At 36.4% G+C, this 18,227-nt stretch overlaps 1 protein-coding gene across 1 annotated transcript; it reads left to right on the forward strand.

Moving 5' to 3' along the window:
- The first annotated feature begins 218 nt into the window (after window positions 1-218).
- Window positions 219-11,955, forward strand: LOC128875683 (tetratricopeptide repeat protein 39C-like). Its single transcript, XM_054121494.1, has 18 exons — window positions 219-636; window positions 759-795; window positions 879-1,375; window positions 2,217-2,354; window positions 2,450-2,663; window positions 3,110-3,320; window positions 3,909-4,109; window positions 4,449-4,617; window positions 4,918-5,116; window positions 5,366-5,628; window positions 8,937-9,126; window positions 9,730-9,833; window positions 9,907-10,027; window positions 10,304-10,435; window positions 10,513-10,628; window positions 11,054-11,221; window positions 11,469-11,561; window positions 11,652-11,955. The coding sequence occupies exons 3-18, from the start codon at window positions 1,220-1,222 to the stop codon at window positions 11,772-11,774; spliced, it is 2,598 nt and encodes an 865-aa protein (XP_053977469.1). The 5' UTR covers window positions 219-636; window positions 759-795; window positions 879-1,219; the 3' UTR covers window positions 11,775-11,955.
- The last annotated feature ends 6,272 nt before the right edge of the window (window positions 11,956-18,227 follow it).

Here is an 18,227-nt window from a genome sequence, read left to right on the forward strand (position 1 = left end):
AATCACTTATAAATATGTAAGACGGAAATCGCTATTTTAGCCGGAATCAATATCGTACAAAAATTGTGGAATAGAAATCTCATGGTGCTATTTTATACATTAATCATTACATTGTCTGCAATACAACAGTATTCCGATTGATTTATTTCTTTTATTTCAGTCCTTTTTCTAAATTTTCACCTCGGAAAATCACATGGGAGGAACTTTTCTCCGGTAGCGTAATATGGTTTCAGGGTCGTAACATATATAGTGTAAAATCAATAATATACATATATACAGAAAGCTGGCAGTGGTGGCAGCAGCAATGCGCTACGCCGAGAGGATTTAGTCAACTCGTGGCACCATAGAAAGATAGAGAGACAATTACACTTCGTTGATATCGAAATCGAATTTTACAAAATAATTATAAACAGTTTCTTAATTAAATTCGCTTGAAATAGTGATTGTAAAGTTCAGTTTTTCATGTTAGTCTTCGAATCGCGTAAAACTCTCGACACGAAACTCACGTTGCTTTTAGAGTAAAGATAATCCAATAATAATAAATATAAAGCGGAAATTATTAAACTAAAAGTATAATTAGAATTTTCGAGTTTAAATCGAAATAAACACCTCAAAAGCTGCGTTCGACTCGATCTCGTGAGTGAATATTCAAAACATTCGCTAATTATTAAAAAAAATTTTCATTTTTTTTAATTACTTTTTCAATTTTTCAATTTTTCCATTTCCATGGAAATTTACAACTTACTGCCTGTGGAAAGTGACCGATACCCATGACGGAAGTGGTGCATTGCATTAGTAGGAAAAGCTCCTTTTTCTCTAACGAAACATTTTATCTGATTACAACGAAAGATTTCACCTTTGATTTTCCTTTCCCGCAGAGCACTATAATGGGGGAAATGGCCACAGTTGTGGGAAGAATGTTTCCCATGCTTATCCACGATGATACGGCAACCCGAACGCGCTTCCCAGCACCGTGACGTAAATTCGCCGACAACCCAAAGCAATAGCGTTGCTTTTAACCTTGGGGAAATTTTTGTTAAGTTTGTGCGAAACATAAAACACCGTCACTGTTTGTTTCTTGAAAGTAACTTCGAGAATTCGAGTACCTAATCCAGACGTAACGCACACGTGTTCTACGACACAGATACTACGGTACTCTCCGCTTTTTTTCAAATATAGTCATCTGCGTTAACAAAAGTTAAGAAATACTTAAAGAATCATGGCTAAGAAATCTGAGGACGCGAAGGAATGGAGCACCGCCAGACTGGGGATTTCCCTTCTTTTAAATAACAAAACTGAGGAGGCCGAAGCTCTATTTACTGGACACCCGCATAGCTTTCACATAAAAGCCGGTCGCTGCTTCGTTTTATTTATGGTACGCGAGTAACGGGTAATGTATGATGATTATTTCTTGGGGCGATAATAGGAGAGTTAATCATGTCACTATTGAATTTTTGTTATAGATAGTACGAAATACAGAAAGGTTTTCAGGTCACATTGATCGCACGCGGGCAATTCTATTTTAAACAAGGAATTTTGCAATAACGTTCGCATACTGCATTGCGTGCCACCGTATAAGGTGTATAAACGGCTAACGTGTTAATTGCATAATTAAATATTTAGACGAAAAATATTTATTACGACTTGTACCCACCCGATTTGGTTGATGAAGATTCGCTTGAAATATTCATTTGGATTATAACATTTTGATTTCTACGTGTTCTGTTGGATGATAAAAGGTTCTAAAGTACTGTTAAAGTTTCAGTCGATTAAATTGCGCAGAGCTTCGGGTATTGATCAAATTTCTTGCTCGGATTCATGATCAGGAATTATCACTATCACTGTTTATGTTTCTTCAGCTGAAGCAGACGGAAGTTGTAAAAACATTTTATCCCATCCATGCGACTACATTTGATTCTGCTAGTTTCGAAGAAATATTCTCTACGCGTGCTTCGCATATCGATAATTGGCGATCTTTTGACTAGCATTATTGTATAACTTAAAATGATTCTTCGTGTTTTATCCAAGTGACTTATAATTTGTAACAGCTGAATATCTGAAAAACGGAATTTATCAAGCCTTCTTTCCTTCTTCTACTAATCTTGTACTATCACTTCCATTAATCAGTTAAGATTTCTTATATTTACAATTTTTAAAACACCCTGCACGTTCTAAAAATAGGCAAAGCAGTAAATAATTTTAACATAAATTTTTAGAACGCTTTGATGACATTCGAAGATGACAAACTCCAGCAAGCTATTCTGCTTCTGAAGGATATGGAGAGGGAATGCGCGAGCGACATAGGATGGCTGAAGTCCATGAAGAGTAGAGTCTTCAGGGCGGACGAAACAGGCGTAATTACTCTTAGAAGAAATGTTTCTTCTTTCTATTTTAAATTGAAACGCTTGACGTACATCTGCAAATGCCAATTAAGGAATGAATATTCTAGAAAGACTATGTCGATAGACTGGAAAGACAAATAGTGCTGGCGGACTCGCAGGTGTGCTCGGCGATATTAACGTTACTACAACAAGAACTCACTGGCTACGTGCGCGGTGGTTGGATGTTACGTAAAGCCTGGCGAGTTTATCAACACGCGCACACGCAAATCTCCCAGTTGTATCAGCGCACATTTGGTGCTAATTCATCTGGTACGAAACTGCGTTTGACAATTATCCGCGAATGCTATCAATATTTCCATGTGCCCTGTTGCCTGCGATCGTTTATGTATGGATATTATTTACAAAGGAAACAGTTTAGGGGCATGATTGTACTTTTATTTAAAGAGAGAACATCCTCATCGTACCTCATTAACTTTATTTGTATTTATTATTATTTTAATAATCATTGCTTATAATTATCTAATTTGTTGTTATTATTTTATGTTTCTCTATCAGTTTCCTATTTCCATTACACGTCAGAGTAATGCTTCCGTCCTTTTGATTGTTTAATATGTATTCCGCATTCCCATCCGAGGGTAGAAGATATACTAGAATATATAAATTCAACGAATAAATGTGAATCATTTCTGCATGGCAATGTTTGCGAATAAATTTTGAAATTATCCATGAATTAATTTCGAAACAAAACGATTTCCCCGATTTTTCAGTGCAATTCTACACAAGATGCAGCACTCCCACGCGCAACGGTTCTTCCTACTCCCTGCAAAGTCCACAGAGTCCAGGTTCTTCGGAATGGTCTATACCGTCTTGCAACGGTTCAACCAGCAACTTGACGCCATTCACGTCCCCATCAGGTCTGCGAAGCTCACTATCAATGTTCTTCTCGCTCACTGGCATCACGTCCGAACAACAGACACCGTAATTGTTGTTTCTTCTTACAAACATATCTTGCTCCTCATCGTGGTACCCTTTAAATTGCTTCTATTCCGAATAAACGCCACTCGCGTCAGAATTACTACTTGAAAACATCGAAGACTACACTTTTTATGCGCGAATTGCTAAAACATGTCGATGACTGCGATGGCATAGAGTCAATATTCATCAGAAGCTAAGTGGCTGTTGAAATGTTAACACTTTATCTACCAGAAGCTTATTTACAGGCCTTTCGATCGCAGTGTTTAGTTCTTTGAATTTATTAACCGTGTTGTTGGTTGTCTGCTTAGTGTTCAGTTTGAGGAAACAGATAAGACTTACGATAAACTTAGTAATATTGTGTAAAAAATTACCGACGGCCTAGATTAATATACCCTAATGAAGAAAATTTTCTTCTAAAAGCTAGACTGTGTCTGAAGAGACTGGTAATTAGAAGTGTTAAGATTCGATTCAGCTACACTGAACAGAGCATACTAATTATTTTGCTTATCTGTTATTGTTTTCGGTTGATGATGAGTTTAAATGCTGTTCCTGGAAAACTAACAGAGGTTGGAAAAGTGACGTATTTTGCAGGTTTGTGGAACCTACCGAGGTCTCCCGACTGATGTCTGCGGTTAGCTTCGGCTATGGAATTTACCAACTGTGTGTCAGTTTACTGCCGCCTTCTCTTTTGAAAGTGATTCACTTTTTGGGGTTCGAGGGCGATAGAGAAGCTGGTCTAGCTGCGCTGATGAACGCACGTCTCAGCGAAGATATGCGTGCTCCTCTTGCCACGTAAGTATCCTTGATCACCTGTATCTTATCGCTGTAATTAACGTAAATTGAACATTGATTTACGCGCCTTTCATTCTAGTTCTGATATTGGATGAGTCGCTGAGGTTCTGTTTTTTTTAGTAACAGTTTTGTTATGGTAGTTTAAGGGTGTATGTTTGCTTGAAATATTTTAAGGGTGTTAAGCAATAAAAAAAAAGTCTATTTCTGACCCAGAAAAAAAGAGTACCCCCTTAACATTCTAAGTACTCCATATACTCTTCCCTTATAATGCAATTTTAAAGCTATTCCACTTTTAATTTTTTATATTAAAGTGTAAACTTGACCTATCGTTCATTGCAGTCTATCTTTGCTTTGGTATCACACAATTGTGCGTCCATTTTTCGCTCTCGATGGAAGCAACTTGCGAGCCGGTGTAAACACTGCAAAACAGCTGATTGCTGAATGTAGCCCGGAGTTCAACAATTCCGCCCTCTTCCTCTTCTTCACCGGTCGAATAGAGAGGCTCGAGGTAAACATGTCTGTAAACTCTGAAATGGCTTCTCAATCTGCACATTCTTAAATTAAATCGCTTAATTAGTTAATATCTTGTTCATATAAATTTATGTCTCCCATTCTATTGCTTTCTCACTTAAACAATTGCTCTCCACTTGTTATATACAAATAACTGCCCCCTTTGATCTGCAAATATGCAATCTCAGATCACCAAGATCTTAAAAATTCTAAAAGTCGAACTCAGCAAAAGTGATCTCAGGGAGAATTAATTATACTGCGAAAAATAATCGTTTTAACGATGATCTTATAATTGCAGTCGAACGTGAATGGTGCACTCGAAGCGTATGGAAGAGCTGTCGAAGCTTCGAATCAAAGGGAGATAAAGTTGTTGTGTCTGCACGAAGTTGCTTGGTGTCACCTCATTCGCCTCAGTTACGAAGAGGCTTACCGATCTTTGACGCAACTGCGACAGCAGTCTAGATGGTCGAAGAGCTTCTATGCTTATTTAGGAACCGGTAAATGATAAACTAGAACCTCGATTGTTACAGAAAATTGATGCTGAACTCCTGCGATAATCAAGGTAACCAATCCAGCGAGTAGTATTCATACACAGATTCCATCCCCCCCCCCCACCCCGCCCCTCTCACTTGTCCACACCATGCAGTAAACGAGGTTTTGGTGCAGTAATCGAGGTTCTATTGTATACACTTCTCCACTTTATCGCTCGTTCTCATTAGTTACTTTTGGATGACTTTGTTCCTTAGTTTGTTACGGAGCGATCGGCAAGTTCGACATCCTGGCTACGATTTATCGAAAGATTCTTCATTTCGCCAACGGAATGAATAGAGAGACGCAACTCGGGGCGTTCATCTTGCGACGGGCACCTAAACTGGTCGACCAAGAAACTGGACAGCCTTATACTGTTCTGTACTACAGATTGCTGGTGTACGAACTACTCTATTTATGGAACGCGATGCCGTCCTGTTCGCCAGAGTCACTCCGAGGAATACTTCTAGGTAATAAAATGGTAGATAGCGAAATGTAATTCCTTGTACGTGTCAAGTTTAGATATTCATGTCTGTTAGTTTGAGTATACACATTTTTTCAGATTTAAAAATATACGAACCTGTATCTCATCAAGAACTGATAAACATTTGTCTAAAACATGTTTTAATTGTACTATCGGAAATACCTAAAAAATGGTGGCATAGCTTAACGGGTAGACCCTGCATAATATAATAGAATATATAATAATTATTTACTTGTTATTTTATTTTAAGAATGCAAAGGAAATCGATCAGACGAGCCAATGGTTGGGCTAGCCGATTTGATCGAAGGAGCAGCGCATTCCTACCTCGGTGATAAGGATGCATCCATCGAATGCTTCAGAAATTGCTTGAGACGTCGTAATCGGTCCAACGACGCATATGATCAACACGTCAGCGCATTTGCCCTTTATGAACTTGGTAGTGCGCTTTGTGCCACTAATGTAAGTAATAAAAAATGGTACATGATTATTGTACATGCAGAAGACAACTGGGATCCATGGTACATCTCTCTAATGGTCCCAGCGATTATTTTCTATTAAAATCATCATTTTATGTTGCTATCGAAATATCATGTTTATTATAAATCATATTGCTTTACCACCTTCAAGAGTAATTGTTAACGAGATCTTGGCTAAGTGTGTGAAAGCAGATTAATGGTATTATACATGCAAAAGATGTGAAAATAGTTTCAAACACTTTATTAAATAGTCTCAAATACTTTATTATTAACATTAAATTTTGAGTTCAGATTTGGAATCAGCGACCCCGATAACCCCTATATACCAAATTTCATCCAAATCGGTCGAAAGGAAAAAAAGCTATAAATGTTTCTCTTTCAAAGAATTTTGAGGAGTCAAGGAATGTCAAGGAATTTAGAGGGGTGTTCCTTCCAGGAAATACTACAAATTTACTAGTATTTCTCGGAATTGGAATGGCCTTGCAAGGACGTTGTATGTATATAGGTCACTACGTCTGTCCTTCTCTTATAATTGTCTATAAAATAGGAAACTTCGAGGTGTTATAGCTCAGCGTAGAATCGTCTGATTCGATTCTAACAAAATTCAAATTAAAGGGTGGAACTTCTACTATCTGATAGGTAGTTACTATCATTGTTAGATACTCCTAAACAATTGTTTCTTTTTAAATATATAATTATTAAATATTACCCTCATTGTACCATGTAGCTCGGCGTAAATTCGTCCGATTCGATTCTAACAAAATTCAAATTAAAGGGTGGAATTTCTACTATCTAATAGATTATTATGATCATTGTTAGATGTCTTTAAACATTTGTTTTATTTATTGCTGTACTGGCCAGAAATATAATCCTGGTGTAGTAATTGCATGCTGGAAGTTAACTTGCGGTTCCAGGCAAGTAAATATTAGTATCAAGAGTAACATAGGATATTATAATTATAGGATACTATTTATATATCTAGGATAGAAATGCTAAACAGTTGGCTTTGCAAATGAGTATTTTAATAATATCAGAAAGAAATGCATCCCTTCTTTGTGAATTTGTCATCCTTCTAACTTAGAACATTCATAGTCTGAGCAAAATTATGAGACTTAATACTTTGGAGTCTGAATAATATTAAACTGGCAAATATAAAAACAAAAAGAAAAATATAGAAGATGTCATCATAAATATAATAAATCACCATAGTATTTAGGTACTTCTCATTTACTATATTTCAGAATGTCGAGGAAGGGAAAGCAGTGCTCCTGAGAGCTCAAAACCAGTACAGGGATTACGACTTCGAGAGCAGGCTCAACGTGAGAATACATACATCCCTGAAGAATTTTAACTGACAACAAGTGAAAGCTCCGAGACCATGTTTATATTTATTGTTCACGGTACACATAGTACTCTCATGCTAAGATGGTATACTGCGTACCTAATGTGATAATATTGTCCTCTAACATTCCGTCTGCATAGTTCAACTAAAGAGTCCGTCATCGATTCAAATGCAAACACGTAAGACTCGATACCACAATATAGTTCTCCTAGAATACGAAGAACTGTACCAACTGTGTTCTGGCATTCCGTCTACGAATGGTAGCAATCTTAAGAACATCAATTGTTCGTATTTAAATGTACAAAAAGAACAAGAAATACGATAGCCTTCATATACATACAATGTACATAAGCCTGTTCGCCCTATTAAAGATATAATTACGAAAGTGATTAGAGTAAATACTTTTTTCTATAATTGTACTGCTCTGCTCCAAGAAGATGACCTGTGGCTCTGAAGTGAGTCAATTTTTGAAAATTTTGAATAAGAGGATTGTTTTAGCTCATTAGTCTTGAAAAGATATAGTCTCTATGATTAAATAGATTTCGGACTATATAATGTAATTATAGATTATATAATTATATTGACTATGCAATTATACAATAAAATATACAATGAACTATATAATGAAATAAAATGCTCCTTCGATTTGCAGTTTGAAAGAGGAGCTTTAGGTCGTCGCCAGAAGCCATCTTCTTGTATTTTCTGGACGATACGTCAAGTGTAATACAAAGTAAGGGATACATTCCCAACTTTTCCAAACATTTGACTTGGACCATTGTCAAGTGGGACATTAGTGACGCATTTATTTATCCTGATAAAAATAATACTAGTCGCGTCAAATTTCGTGATAGTAAGTTAATACAAACTTTGAAATAAATAATATTAAATTGAGTCGCTGATAACTTTATAAAGTGATTGATGTGACCATATAACCGTGATATATTATAACAAAATGTCAAGTTTTAATCTCAGTTTTTGTCATTATCTTGATTTCTCTCAAAGTCACCCGAAGGTCGATGTACTATATATTGTAATAAAATAATCTTGAGATCCTGAATAATGATGAATAAAAATAATTATAAATAATATTGTTTATCTTTTGGAAACAACAAATTTCATCTTGATATCAAGATAAGCATAATTTACTAAAGTTGACGTTGCACTCTACGTTTACTGATAAACTCCTTAACAAGTAAGGAGAAACTTTTAAAACTTTCGTTCCGTTTGAATAAGAATAAAATATAACAGTGAGGAAAAATGCTTAAAAGTCATAAACCAGTCTTAAAAATCACTCGAAAACAGTTGCACTAAAAACGAATTTTCATTTTCTCTGAAGAAAGGTGACAGACATCCAAGATTTCGCTCGGTGTAGAAAGAAACTGAAGTTTGTTTTGAAGCTCATTCAGCCGAACTCAGCCACTAGCCGTGCGATTAATGGCCGAGCTGACAGAACCTCGACAAAATTTGATATAGAATCTAAACTGCAGAGTGTCTATTTCGGTCCTTCAAAAGATCAAAGCTGTGATTATGAGGACGATCCGATGAGCGTTCGACAAACTCACTGCTGCGCTAATGGAGGAACCTGTCCAGCCGCTATATTGAATTCCTCTCGTCAATCTCCTTGGTACTGTAAACTCATCAAACCATTTGTATTTTGCGTCATTACATCGTTGTTAGGTACGTTTCCCTCTGATTAATAAATTAAAACTGTAAACTAATCCATCATTGGAACCCACTGCACTTAGGAAAGATTTTGTCTGAAATGTTTGCTTATCCTTTCACGAATATTGACGTTTAACATGGTTTACCTATGTGTCGATGTACGCTAAATAAATATCAAAAGTATTATGCTATTAATATACACTTTTAGTTACATTTAGACATCGAATGTTTACACAAGTTCGTATTTTTACAGATTCAGATAAAGAATTATGATTTAAATGGATGTATGTCTTATCTTATGTAAAACATCTCTAAAACGCGTTTAAAGCTTATAAAAAACTATACGAAGTTTATACAAAAATATTTGTATACTCTTTCTGAGTAGTATTATTAATAGAAACAAGATTGGAATCATTTTTCATTTTATAGACTTCGAAAAAAATTCCTAAAGTATGCTTAATTTTTCGGTCGTCGAACCAGAAAGACGATGAACCTAGAAGTGTATTCCAATGATGGGTTGAGAGACATCAATGAAAGATTACAAGTTTATGGAGAACCTTGTAAATTTAAAAAAGTCTCGATTATTGGAAATAAAAGTCATCCCACTGCAAATTTCAGCCATGTCCGTGTCTCACTTGTGCGACAAATACTCAGCCAGCAAGACCTTCAAAATAATCAGGTCCGACTTGGTGAATCTTCGTGTGCACTTGAATACACTTTCGGTAAATTAGTATACCGTTGTTTGTTCTCGTTTATAAATATTTTAAATTGTACCTTTAAGCAATGTTCCCTTAGATGGAGGTAAAGAACGTAATGGAGACGCGAGACGATTTAAAGAGTAAGTTGAAAGAAGTTGGACACGTGATTCCAAAAATGTCCGAGGCCATTCTCTATTTAAGAAACGAAGTGTCCGAGGGTAAATAAGATATGACGTATCAGTTACGACCAGGGCTGTGTCTAGGTCGGGGTTTTCTCTTAATATCTCCTTAACGAAGCCTCGGACAACATTTTAATTACAGAAAAAGTTCAAAGTATCAAATCACCCCCCGAACCACCTCTTTCAAGGACCTCCAACATTTTTGGGACACCCTGTATAATACTTGCACCTGTACCGTTGTCACGGCCCTGGTCACAGCACCATACCTTTCGTTCTTTATCGTAATAATCATAACTGATTATTTATATGAAACAGGAATGGATACGCACACGAGGGCGTTATTAAAGGCTATGTCTCCAGAGAGCGTGAAAAATTTGGTGAGGAGTGAATTGCAAACATACGACGCCGACAAAACTGGAATGACTGATTACGCTCTCGGAAGTTCAGGTTTATGAGGAAAAAAAAATTAAGTTCCCCTTTCATAAGTCAGCTACAAATTGATCTATTTATTTTGGGATACTTAGGCGGCGCAATCCTCTCCACGAGGGACACGGAAACGTATTCGGCTGGAGCACCAGTACTGAAACTGTTTGGTATTCCCCTTTGCCAACAGCAAAACACGCCTCAAGCTATAATTCAGGTTGCTAGAAATCGTTTTTATTATTATTTGCGGTTCTTAGACGCAGGAATTTGCAATGATGAAGTCTATGTCAATGGAGGCTGGCTTTAGGCATTAATTTAATGAAGGCGCCACTAATCAGTGGTACCTAGGGCACGCCACACCTTTGAACTATGTAGTCTTGATTTGTTATTACACTATTTTTATATTAAGGCGTATCGAATCACGTGGGTGTAATTTTAAAAATGAACTGGACGCATGAAAATGATTTAAAAAATTTTTAATTTGACTCGTTTCGTCTAGTTTCTGAATTATTAATTTTTGTATTTTAAGTGCAGAAGTCTTACGCACTCCAATCTAAAACAAAAACACTGTATTAGTGACATGCGTGATCATGGTTACTAGTATTTTAGACTCTATATTATCAAACATGATTGATTACACAGACTGGTGTTCTTCCTGGCGAATGCTGGGCCTTCAAAGGCAGCAGTGGCAGCGTCGTCATACAGTTACTTGGTTCTGTGTATGTTTCCGGCATCAGTCTCGAACACATTCCAGAAACGATATCACCTACGGGAGAAACAAGCACTGCTCCCAAAGACTTTTCCATTTGGGTAAATTGCAGCGTATATTACAATTAAAAAATATTACTTTGAATAGTGAGGTGAATGCAGTGTACATGTATAAATCACAGTATTCGTATTTATAAACGAATGTTATCCATAGGAATAATGCAAATAAATAAATAACGTTTTTAAGAATTTTGGACATTTCTAAGACATATGATCATTTACTCTATTCCTTCATACCATTGTTCACTTACTTCTAATAAAACTTCAAGGATTTATTACGCATTTTCAGGGATTGGAGTGCTTGGAAGATACCAACCCCTTCTTCTTTGGTAATTTTACTTACGACAATACTGGCCTTCCTCTACAATACTTCGATGTTCAGGTAAATCGAAATTTGTCATGCTCGGTACAGTACTGTATAATACTGTATAACACTTATGCAATTTGTGTTTTTTCTTTCTTTTTATTGTAGAAGAAACCAAAGAATCCATACAAAATAGTCGAATTAAAGGTTCACTCCAATAGTGGTAACAACGAATACACCTGCATCTATCGAATACGGATCCACGGGCGACTGTGTCGAAGCAATAGATAATTCTATCTTAATTATTTAAAATAATCATTTAACATCTTAAATATCTAACTAGCTAATCGAGAACAAAAATTTCGGCAAAACTGTTGCGACCAAAGGGACTGGCTTCATGGAGAATTTGAAGATCGCTCGTCGACGTAGTGTAATTAATTAATATTATTTTATGTATACTTATACGTATAGTAAATAAAGACATATATATTTCATATTATTATTACTTTCATTGGTGTTCGTTTTATCATCGATTAGATGAAGCGGTATATTTACTATCACCACCATTTGTGACTATTGGAGTTATCTAAAAATTTATCCATGCATAGAACCTGTAATGTTTTGAAATAAGGATAGTTGTTTTGCAAGCCTAAACTAAAAGACTATATCTTTAAAATAGATTATGAATCCATATGAAACATATAGTTTTCTATTGCTGACTAAAAAAATAATATTTGAATTGATGTTTTAAATTAAACGAACGAGTATGGAGAACTACATATACTAATACTAGCTTTGTGGTGGTACCTCCTGTCCCATGGCATACATCAATACACAAACATCTTGTACATGAGCTCGACACTTTGGATCCAGATTGATCGAAATTTTGATTATTTTCAAAATAAATAACTCGGTAGTATTTTTTATTGATCATGTCCTACGTCTAGATTTACCAAAATTGCTCCCAGGTAAAGCCGGGACAGGTGGCTAGTTAAAAATAAATTTATTAATGTATAACTTATACAAAAAAGACTCTTAAACTACTCAATAGTATCTACAAATGCTTCTAATGACTTTTAATTCAATTAAATAAAACGAAATTCAAATTTTCCGCCGGAAATTGGTGTCCCCATTTAGCGGTGAAAATACCGAACTAATTTTTACGTTTGGTCAGCGCCTCTATCGGGAAAATGACCAAGTTTATCCTGGATTAGTTCCTTTTTTACTACTAGATGGCGTTATTTACATTGTTTTTTTTACCGACAGGTGGTAATTTATCGACTGTGTCGGTAAAAAATAACGAATATGCCACCATCTAGCCATTAAAAAAGGAACTAATCAAGGACAAACTTGGGTGTTTTCCCGATAGAGGCACTGGTTAGCAACCCTGAGGTACCCGAGCTATAGGGGGGCCTGCGGGCCCCAACAGATGTATGAAGCGTAAAAATGGATATAATGTAAATGTTATATGGAAAAAAAAACATATGTGTAAGTCTTGTGAATTGTAACAAGCAAGACTGTACCAAGAAAAGTGCAAACAATCCGACAGCACTATCGCTCAAGTAAAGGAAATCAATTCAAAATCAAATAAAATAAAATAAATAAAAAAAATGAAAAATTAAAATAATACACGCACGTGTGAATATTTACAAATGTTTAAAGGATATTTCACTTAAATTACTTTATATATACTTACCGTAAAACAACTATTGTTCTAACGTTGGTAAACAGTGCGAATTATGTGTTCATTCATAAGATTTGTATTATACTGGTTGTATTTTCACCTTATATTAGACAGGAAAATTTATTGTGATACTATAGGTATATACATATTATGCTCTGAAAAGCCCATCGAACACAGTTATTTAAACGCGTCTGTATATCACGTATAGTAGAGGAGGAAAGAATCTTCTTATCATGTTTAAAAATTTGTAATACTATAGTATTTCTATTACACTATCATTTCTATTTATACATTACGTTGATGAAGACAATAAATATTTATTTCCTTATTGGCACGTGGTGTTACAATGTACCTAGTGCAATGTCAGTCCGTACTAAGTAAAGAGAATTATAAAAAAAAGGTACTTGCACAACCGGTTAAAAACATCACGGTCACTTTGTCATCGCATTACGTATTGCCAGTTTATTCGTGGCAGTAATATTGGTCACTGCTACATTAACCTGTCAGTAATGGTATTTTTTCACGCTCGTTGAAACACGATAAAGGACGGTAAACAATCGATATTAAGCACAATAGGTAGTAATTCTCGATTCGACTGATCTGCGAATTTCATAGTAACTTTATGCCGTATGCGACCAAATTCAAAGCATTCTTTTTCAATTTAAAACAACCGTGCTTGTAATCGTTGAGCATAAGTATAATGAATTCGATCTGTAGATTCTCTTCGGTAAGTACCTAAATACCTACCTTAAATATCAATATTTCAGTGTCTTCGGTCATTCAAGCCAATCTTTCCCTGGATTTACTATTTGTCAACATTGTTGGGTGGACACGATCCAAGAATTTATCTCTAATAGATAGCGCGTATACGTGCTATCACTTAAATGCGACGAACAAGCGACCAGCTCGGGCAATGAAAATTTATTCAAGGTATTTTACTCGTATACCAAGTACGCGAGTGTATACGAACGTTATAAGTAGTTGCAACCGGATCGCGTTGCAAACCCACGTAGCGCGAATGTTACAACAAACCGGTTGGTATCGTGTTTCACAATTTGGAGAATAGTAGCTGAAAATTCGATAACAACTCGTAAACTCTCTGGGTATTGTTTTAGTATTCTCATAGAAACGTTACCTGAACGTTAAACTGAATATTAATAACTTGAAACGTGACACGTATGCTTTATTTAAAAGTCATACATACGTATCAGCTTAGGACTAGATCAACTTTTACACGTGATTCCTGCAAAATCTGAGCGTATAGTCAAAGCTGAGGATGGACCCTATGGTATCAGAAAGTGACATCACGGCGCGTTAACCTCAAGCCCCATTTGTACTCAAGTCAGTGGTAGCGATGCGAAGTCGTCGTACGACTGCCACGTACTCCTCATTCAATCGCTCTAAGTAAGCCAAGTACAAATGGCTATTAAGTGTTCATTGTCTGCTTGGTAGCGAAACATTGAATGAAATCATTTTTTTGCAGGTCCCAGCGTGTAACAACACCTACTTTCACTTCTCACGAACTGAAGTACACTTACTTCAATAAAGAATATACGTTAGGTTTGTACCATCCTTGATAAAAAGAGAAAATATTTCTGTAGCTATAAATTTATTTCGTTGCTATGCGCACAAAATAATCTAATAATTTTATTATCTTTTAAAGGAGAAAGTTGGTTCAGAGGGACAAGAAATTGCGCTGCTCTAGATCGTACCCTCGACATTGAATCGTCGCAAAATGGCGGTCCAAAGGGTTGAATGGTTAAAGAATTCCTTTGGTCAAATCTGGCCTCGGATACTATGGCTCTCTCGTACTTTGTCAGCTATTAATAGTTGGTGGCGCGTAGCGAGAAGCTACTATCCTTTCCACAGTCTCAATTTAATTGTTTTCTGCAGCATACTCTGCTACATATAATTGCCCGAGCAATTTCGTTTTTTATTTTCTGTCTACCGAATGTAACGATGCAGTTATCAGAAAAATTACCTTGTTTAAATCATACTTATAATTCAACTTCAATATACATTTGAAATTATAGCACAGAGCTATCAAAGCGTGCCCATAACAAATTGAAAACGTTAGGATATAAGTTCTCCATGGCTAAAAATATGAATTGTTTCATATTTTTCCATTTCGGGCACTACTTTTGATTGTACACATGTAACGGCAGTTCGCTGTGTAATGAACGCGTGCTCGATCCATATTAGGGACCATTGTGACGCGTTTTATCGATCACTAAACCCCCACAAAGGTGACGTCATGCTAGCCAAGTTCTCCCACGCGACCCCACGACGGAAACTTAAGAATTCTGTGATCGTTTGAGATACACACAGTTGTGAAACGTATCCGTCTCGAAGGGAGCACGAGACCTAGGCTCGCAGTTTGACACTGACATACTTTATCAAGAATACTGAACTGTCTTGACCGTGCTCTCTTCGTTGCCATAAATTTCAATGTTGTCTTTCTTTCGTACTCGGCTCGAAGAGGCGAACCAAAGCAGAAGTAGAACAGAACTCGAGTCGACGTTTAAAACAAAATTTCATAAAAATTGTATTCATTTCTTTGGGGAAATAAAATATAAATCCAGAATGTTTAATTTTTGTAACTATTAGGCGTAGACATTTGTAACATTAAACAGATATACTCGTCATTTTGGTACATTAAAGTACGAACTTTCTGAGTCCTTAACCTGATCTCTGTTGCAATGCATCAATACGAACTTTTGTAGCCATGAAACTTTGCTTATTATTGTGCTCCCATAATTATTACAATTATCGAGTACACGTGTAATCTATTAGAAGAACAATAACAAGTAAAAGGTTGAGATTCAGGCTATCAACTTATTCTTTATAGAGATGGATTCATGGAGATTTAGCTGGGAATTTAGAAAGCCACTTTCGATAATACTTCATTTCTGCACCTAGTACACTGCCTAATTAAATTATTTAAATAAATTAAAACAATGATTGTTTATACACTTCGCCACGATTAATCATACTCTCGTTTTGGACTTTCCCGTGAATTTCGATGCAGAAATTATTCACTCGTGTAGAAGCAGGGAAAAGCGCCGCACAGTAGGCCACTTATTCATCGAGTTTGAGTGGCGAGGGTGATTCAGCCCCTGTTGGCATCGTACACCACCCTCGATTACGCTCTTGCACGGATCTTGAGAAAATATTTCAATTCACCGGAAATCGTTGACGACGTCGCGCGCTAGGACTATTTATGAACAATAAGGAGGCGTCGTGACGCGGCGGTCCATTCAGTTCGGCGTGTGCGTGACGCTGCATCGCGCGAAAATAGCGCCGGCATCATTTGCACTGCTTGATTTAACGCGGTGAAAAAAATCTCACGCAGTTCTCGCGACGTAAACAGAAAGTTATGCGGCATACGCGCGGCCTTCGCGCTTCTCTGAACGCCTGTCCAAATTAGAACACCTAAATGTTCGCGCTCGATTAACAAGAATGCGTTCCAACGTTTCATTCCGAGGGGACACGGGAAAATAAAATATTGTAACAACAACGATGGTCCAAACAAGCGTGGCAACGCGTGTTATCTATAACTTGTGACCTGATTTCTCTGAAATTCCAAACAGAAATAAATCTGCATTATCCTTTAAGCCACATTCTTCTCATTAGTTTCAGGGATCGAAAAGTCAGATGTGGTACAAATTTAATTAGCGTCATCTTTTTCGCAAATAGTTGAAATGTAAACTTCTATATTTTACGTGCAAAACAGAATCCATTGTATAAACTGTCATGCAAGGAAGTCGCTCTTAAGCGTATGTACAAGCTTCCTGAATAAATAAGTGATCTAACGAGAGGAATTCGTGGGCGTTGATAGGTTACGGTTTCGCAGACAAGACGAATCATTGTGTTCTATGCGGGAGACGATGACTAATGCGGTCACACGATCATTTCCTTATTGATTGTCTACCTCGAAGATGTTCATACATGTATTCATGTAAGATTTCGTTTCCATAGGTATCGGATTGCAAGGGATTTAACACGTAGAACAACAAACGTGAAGGACAAAATGTGACAAAACGATACGACCCTGTTCGCGTTATTTAATAGATCTATTTTCAAAAAATTAATCTTTTAACTATATTCGAGATTCACGGTAGTACAGACAACGTTGTATCGTTACTTATACGTAGCACGAGTTAACGAATCTTAATCGCGAATAATTCGATTTTCACATCAATTGCCCGATGAGATTATACGGTACATCAAGAGTTTTCTAAAGCCAACAACGTGCATAAAGAGACGTCGAGACGTCAATTACCATGGCGACCCAGTTACGTCTTCGTTAAGTTTTATCAATCTTCATAGTTGTTACCCTTAATGACTTAATAACATAGTCAATTATTTATAGTATAATAGGTAGTATAATGTAGGATGCCTTATTTATTAATGGAATAATCCCGCAATGCATATATTAGGGGGACCAGAAAGTAATGTGGTATCTTTTACATTAAATTCAAACAAATAAATTTACAACAAGTTTTTATTTTTAATCAATTATGTAATCGCCCTCGTTATCAACAATCTTTTGTTATCTAATGTGCAAATTTTCAATATCTGATCGATAAAAATCAACTGGTATACAATGAACTGATATATGATAAACAAGTATTGACATTCACAGAAACGACATTACTTTCTGGTCCCCCTAATAAAAGAAATAATATAGTCGGTTTTAATAATATATAGTGTATTTATTTGTCATCTATTACTCGATTAAAATTCAACTCGCCTCTGAATCACGGTCCAAAAATGTAGACAATGGGTATGTCATCAAAAAACAATTTGATTTCCATTAACTCTATCAACAAGTAATACGAATAAATTAGACCTAAATATACTATTCAACTCGCGTTGTTTGGGATATTAATTTACCCACTATCCCTGTTAAAAAAATGTATCCTTTGCTCGAATTTTTCGGAGCATCGTAGCCGGTTTGGACCGCGTGCACGAACACGAGCTCACCCGAAGTCGCCCGAACGTCACCGAACACCCACGAGCAGTTCGACGATTGCGTCGCGACTATTTAAGGAGCAGTC

This window comes from Hylaeus volcanicus, chromosome 4, assembly GCF_026283585.1.
Source record: "Hylaeus volcanicus isolate JK05 chromosome 4, UHH_iyHylVolc1.0_haploid, whole genome shotgun sequence".
In the NCBI taxonomy this organism is placed as follows: Eukaryota; Metazoa; Arthropoda; class Insecta; order Hymenoptera; family Colletidae; genus Hylaeus; species Hylaeus volcanicus.